The 6,652-nt window shown below is 47.1% G+C and overlaps 1 protein-coding gene across 2 annotated transcripts in view; it reads left to right on the top strand.

Annotated features, from left to right (window-relative positions):
• Positions 1–1,757, top strand: part of LOC103729926 (coiled-coil domain-containing protein 69-like) — a 3,938-nt gene extending 2,181 nt beyond the window's left edge. For both annotated transcript variants that reach the window (XM_017796749.2, XM_017796748.2), the window contains exons 3-4: positions 291–388; positions 1,016–1,757. In XM_017796749.2, coding sequence (XP_017652238.1) covers positions 291–388; positions 1,016–1,313 — 396 coding nt within the window. In that variant the 3' untranslated portion in view covers positions 1,314–1,757. The remainder of the gene's footprint in view (positions 1–290; positions 389–1,015) is intronic.
• Positions 1,758–6,652: the final 4,895 nt, after the last annotated feature.

Raw genomic sequence — 6,652 nt, 5'->3', positions numbered from 1 at the left:
TTTGAGGCAGGGTCTCTCTGTAACCCCAGCTGGAACTCACTATGTAGACCAGGCTGGCCTTGAACTCACAGAGATCCGCCTGCCTCTGCCTCCCAAGTGCTGGGACTAAAGGCGTGCGCCACCACGCCCGGCCAGCAGGCCTTTCTTAACGCTTTGGTTTTATTTTAGGTTAGCTTCTTGCTCCACAAAAGGAAACCCTAATCTAGAAAGAACCAGTGTCTGGGGGAGGTTATAACATGAGCTGTGTCCCATGACCTTGGCACATTTCCAGACTCCTTGATTTGTTACAGAAAGAAAAAAATCTGATGTTAGCGTTGAAAAATACCACCCTGCGACAGGAGATCGAGGACCTCCACTTTCGAGCCGGGAACCGGGCAACCATGTCAAGGTAGCTGTCCCCTGCCCCTTCCCCTGACCCTGTCCCTCCTGCCAGAAACCAAAGTTGGGAGAGACTCAGATGGGGAGGGATGGCAGGTGTGCCCAGAGCCTGTCTAGGGAGTATGACTCCTTTTTCCTTGGGAGTCAGGAGGCTCAGTTTCCCAACGTGAGGAAGAGGAAACAGGAAACTTGACCTGAATAGGCCTGCGCGCAATGATTCAGTCCTAACTAAGTCTTTGTCACCAAGCACCAAAGTCCTGTGTCAGTCATAGGTAGTTGAATACCTGGCATATTTTCCTGTGGAATTGTCAGGATTCTAAGCGCTGGGTCCTGTTACAGTCCTGTTTGGAGATGAGGAAACTAAAGTTCAGTGTGAGCCAAAGAGTCACCCAAGACGACCAGGTAGGCAGTGAGGCCGAGCCTGGAGCCACCCAGAGCTCTGCCCGTGAGGACTTGGCACTGGTCAACAGACAGAATTACCCCTCACATACAGGCAGGTGGCAGGGGTTGGGGGTGGGGTGGGAGGAGGGCTCTGAAGCAAGCTGGTGGCCTACCTCAGGAAGGCTTGCTGGGGGGCACAGGTTGGTCCCTGTGGCAGCTGCTTCCTCAGGCAACCCCTGCTCTGTCTGTACCACAGGCAGTTCTGGAAAGATGTGCTTCAGGTCCCTGAAAAGGGGTCACAGGATGGCCCACTCTGCAGCAGACGGAGGAGCCACTTGGGAGGAGCCAATTGGGTCCTTGGGGCCAGCAACCTCCACCTCCACTGCCCCCTGCTACACCACAGAGGTCTCCTCCTCACCTCGCCTTACAGAGATGGGACCTGGGCCCACCATGATGCTTGGACTCAGCTCCCACCAAAGACTCTGGAGAAGACAGTGAGAGCCACTCTATTGTTTTCTCAGCAAGGACAGGGTGGGGACAAGATGTGGGTGTAAGCGTGTAGCCAGCAACCTCCGGAGTGTGGCCATCAGGATCACCCCAAGAAGTGCCCTTCCTTTGCCGGCCCAGGAGCAAGCGAGTGGATGGAGTTTGTTCTCCCTCCCCTTCTCGCTCTTTCTAGGTTGTTCCAAGCCTGTCCGAAGGTACCCGAAGCCATTTGGGGCCATCTGACAGAGGAGCCAACCCCAGTCCGCAGGTCATCAACTTGGCTGACAAGTCACCAACCTATCAACTTATTACTGCACCAATACTTCTCACTCTGAGAAAAACGGTAAAACATACAAGCTAAGGAAAATAAATACAATATTGTTTTATTACCTGGAGGGGCGGGGTCTCCCCAGGTAGCCTGACCTTGAACTCATGCCTCAGCCTCCTGAGTGCTGGGATCATGAGCATGTGCTAACATACCCAACTCGATAAAGGACTAAATTTGCCCCAGAGATAAGAACTATTAATATTTTGAAGCATATTTATCTAAAGTTTTAATGCAAAAAATTATTTTGTTAAAAATTAAATGGAATATACTTTTGTGGTAAAGTTTTAATGCAAAAAATTAAATATTTTGTTAAAAATTAAATGGAATATACTTTTGTGGTTTTTTTTCACATTTTTTGGTCTTCTTTCTTTCTTTCTCTCTCTCTCTCTCTCTCTTTTCTTTCTTTCTTTTTGGTCTTTTTAAGACAGGGTCTCCCTGTAGCCCCAGCTGTCCTGAAACTCACTATGTAGACCAGGCTGGCCTTGAACTCACAGAGATCCGCCTGCCTCTGCCTCCCAAGTGCTGGAATCAAAGGCATGTGCTGCCATGTCTGGCTTTTTCACATTTTTTTATAGTGGGGGTGGTGTGCATCTGTCATGGCACACGTGTAGAGGTCAAGGACAACTTACAGAAGTGGTTTATCCGTTTTACAACTTGGAGGTGCCAGCAATCTAACTCAGGTCATGAGGCCTGGCAGCAAGCACCTTTATCCACTAAGCAATCTTGCCAGCCCTCTTTTCGTGTTCTTTATTTTTGCTGAAGAATGAGCTGTGACTCTCATTGTGTTGTCTTAGTTACTTTTCTGTTGCTAAATAAAACACTTCAGGGAGAAAGGGCTTATTTTGGCATATGGGTCTGAAGGGTTGCAGTTCATCGAGGCAGTAGGGGCATGAAAGCAGAGAACAGGAAATGGAGTCAGGTTATAAGGCCCTTAGTGACGTACTTCCTCCAGGAATGTTCTAACCACTGAAAGTTCTATACCCTTCCTAAGCAGCGCCACCAACTGGGGACCAAGTGTTCAAACACTTGAGCCTATGGGGGATATGAAACCACACTTTGCACTCAAACTACAACATAAGTCAAGACACTTTGAGGGACATTTCAGTCCGTGTGGTGTGTTATGGAAAGTATGTCTCACAAGTTACTTCTTCGGTGTAGGGTACTTAGGTGGTTTCATATTCGTAGCCAACAAAAGAACTATCTTGTGCATTACTTTTTTATGATGAATTTCTAGGGGTAACCTCTGATAGACTGCAGAGGAGACCTTGCATACTTTAAAAAAAAATGTTTATTTTTGCCAGGTATCCTAGCACATGCCTTTAATCCCAGCACTCGGGAGGCAGAGGCAGGCGATCTCTGCGAGTTTGAGGCCAGCTGGGTCTATGTAGCAAGTTCGAGGGCAGCCAAGGATGCATAGTGAGACTCCATTTTAAAAAAAATTTTTTTTATTTATGTGTATCTGTTGGGAGGATATGTCTGAAGAGACTGGCAGAGGGTGTCAGATCCCCTGGAGGTGGAATTACAGGCAGTTTTGAGCTACCTGACTTGGATACTGGGTCCTCTGGCAAAGCAGTAAGCACTTTTGACCACTGAGCCATTTGAGGGCCTGCTCTGTGAGGGAAGGAGCCGAGGTCTACACTCAGCCTCCCTGTGCTGTGTTCTGGAATCTATAAGCTTCCCCAGGCTGTCTACACGTCTACCACAAGTCATTCTTTAGTTTTTGCTTGGTAGCCATTTTTTTAATCCCTGTGTGTGTGTGTGTGTGTGTGTGTGTGTGTGTGTGTGTATGTCTGTGCACGCACGTGCGCTGGTGCACATGTATGTATGCATGTGGAAGTCACAGTTCAGTGTCAAGTCTTACCCTCTATCACTCTCCAACATTTTAAAAAACATTTTCATGTGTATAAGTGTGAGGCCCGCGTGTATATGTGCACTCACGTGTGCAATACCCAGGGAGGCCAGAAGACCCTGGAACTGGAGTTACATATAGTTGTTAGCCATCAGGTGGGTGCTGGGAACTGAAGCCAGGTCCTCTGCAAAAGCAGCCAGTGCTCTTAACTGCTGAGCCATCTCTCCAGCCCCTCTAACCTTATTTTTTGAGACTGAACTGCTCAGTGAACCCAAAGATCATCAGTTGGCTAGACTGGTTGGTCGGTGAGTCCTCAGGATTTGCCTGCCTTTCCCCCACTGCTGGGGTTGCAGGTGCACACACCAGCCCTGGCTTTTACATGGATGCTGGGGACCAGAGCTCAGGTCCCCATGCTTTTGTGTGGGAGGCATCATTGCCGCAGCTCCTACAATGCTCTCTTGAGGAAGGCAGAGACAAGCAGTGGCTGGGCCTTTTATGAGGTGAGCCATTGCTGAGGTGGAAGGTGTCCACACCGGAAGTGACACAAGCTCCAGGTCCCACAGTGGTGCTGCTGGAGTTGAGACACAGACAATGGGCCAGGAGAAAAGGCAGGAGAGAGGCTGCTGGGGACCAGCAGGGAAGTGGCTAGGGAGCCCTGGAGTGGGAAGGAGGGGGTCTCCTTGGAAAAGGCGATCAGAGTCCGAGTCCTGGTTCTCTATGACCCTAAGCAAAAACCCAGGGTGTCCCTGCCACATAACTGGAGTTATTCACAGCCCTGCTCAGACAAGAGACGGCTGTAGCCAAAAATGGAGTGACTGGGAGAGAGTATCGAATGACTCACCAAGGGGTCATGGGGTATTGGGATGATAATAGGTGAGTGTGGCAGGTGTGTGTGGCTGGCGTGTGTGTAGGGGTATTTAATCTGGCTGTCACACAGCTGTGTACCACGCATGAGCTAAGGGTACCTTTAACTTTTTTCCCTTCTTTTCTTTTGTTTTTTTTTCAGTCTTTTTGAGACAAGGTCTCCCTGTAACTGTCCTGGAACTCACTATGTAGACCAGGCTGGCCGTGAACTCACAGAGATCTGCCTGCCTCTGCCTCCCAAGTCCTGGGACTACAGCAGTGGGCCACGACGCCTGGTACATCTACTTCTACTGCTCTATCATCTCTCTACCTAACCAGCATCATGATCTATCATTGCTCTACATAACCAGCATCAATGTGTTTCATCCAGTATCTATCCATCTACAATTTATCTATCTTTGTATCTATGTATCTATCTATGTATCTATCTATGTATCTATGTATCTATCTATGTATCTATCTATCCATCCATCCATCCATCCATCCATCCATCCATCCATCCATCCATCTATCATCTACATTTATTTACCTAATGTATCTCTAGAAAACGATCATCAATCGATATCATCCACTAGCTACTCATTATCTATCTTTCTATCTACCTATCTATTTATCTACATAACCACAATGTGGTCCTTGAGGTGTCCCTCAACTAATTACATGGCAGACGTCACTGTAAGAGGTGGAAAGGGTGGGGACCAGAGAGATGGCTGCAGCAGGGACAGTCATGCAAGACACAGTCATGCAAGGACACAGGTAGATGCCAGATTGCAGGAAGAGAGGCCTTAGAAGCACCTGTGTGGCCATGGATGAAGATCTGCTGTTAACTCGGTCTGTCCATGATATTCTGTCATGAAAACTTTATTGTCTCTGTCACCTACCTACCCTTTAATGTACCAAATATTTGTCTATCATCTGTCATCTGTCTACTTAGTATCATTGTGTCTACAATATATAAACTACCTACCTATATACCTATTCTACCTCTCTCACTCTCTCTCTGTATCTATCTCTCTATCTAAATCATCTCTCTCTCTCTATCTCTCTAATCCATCTAAATCTATCTGTCAATCTTCTATGGATATCTTTTTCGTTTTGGTCTTTTTGAAGCAGGGTCTCCCTGTAACCCCTAGCTGTCCTGGAACTCATTAAGTATACCAGGCTGGCCTTGAACTCACACAGATCTGCCTGCCTCTGCCTCCCAAGTCCTGGGACTACAGCTGTGCGCCACCACGCCCGGCTCATCTACATCTATTGATCTATCATCTCTCTACCTAACCAGCATCATTATCATCTCTCTACCTAACCAGCATCAATGTATCATCCAGTATCTATCCATCTACAATTTATCTATCTTTGTATCTATCTATCTATCTATCTATCTATCTATCTATCTATCTATCTATCTATCTATCCATCCATCCATCTATACACCCACCAACCCATCGATCCATCCATCCATCGATCTATCCACCTATCTAATACATCGATCATCTACATTTATATACCTAATATATCTCTACAAAACCATCATCAATCTATATCATCCACTAGCTACTCATTATGTATCTTGTATCTACCTATCTATTTACCTACATAACCATCTTTCACTCTGTCTCCATTAACGATATCTTGAGGATGAAACACAACATTCTACAATGCTAGCCAAGCAAACTTGTACAGAGCCACATCACACTCAACTGTGGGATTTAATGGTGGTGTGGGGACAGGCAGGAAGTCAGTCTTCAATCTCTTTCATGCTCATGTATCTTGTATCTACCTATCTATTTACCTACATAACCATCTTTCACTCTGTCTCCATTAACGATATCTTGAGGATGAAACACAACATTCTACAATGCTAGCCAAGCAAACTTGTACAGAGCCACATCACACTCAACTGTGGGATTTAATGGTGGTGTGGGGACAGGCAGGAAGTCAGTCTTCAATCTCTTTCATGCTCAAATCTCTTTCCTGCAGGACGTGGGCCCCTATAAGCATAGTGATGAGAAATCCCTGATGGAATAATGAGCAGAGGAAGTGTAATGCAGTATTTGAGCCTCGGACGCTTCAGATAAGGTAGGAGCATCACCTTCTATGCTCCTCCTCCCAGGGATGAAGGTCCCTCCCAGGACAAAGAGGACTGGACATGACGTGGTTCCCAGGTGAGTGTCTCTGAAACAAACCTCTGCCCACTCCACTAAAGCAGCTCTGACGACCAGGTCTGCTGGGAGCAAGAATCTACCAGGAGTGGACAAACCTGAGGGCCTGGATGACCTTTCGGAGCCTGATCACACTGAGGTCAGAGTTCTGTTACTTCATACAAGGGTAACAGCTATGGTAATGAAAGGCCTTGGACAGAGGGC

Source organism: Nannospalax galili, unplaced genomic scaffold (assembly GCF_000622305.1).
Source record: "Nannospalax galili isolate Female #2095 unplaced genomic scaffold, S.galili_v1.0 scaffold970, whole genome shotgun sequence".
In the NCBI taxonomy this organism is placed as follows: Eukaryota; Metazoa; Chordata; class Mammalia; order Rodentia; family Spalacidae; genus Nannospalax; species Nannospalax galili.
The sequence above is the reverse complement of the archived record's forward strand: the minus strand, read 5'-3'. Positions and strand labels throughout refer to the sequence as shown.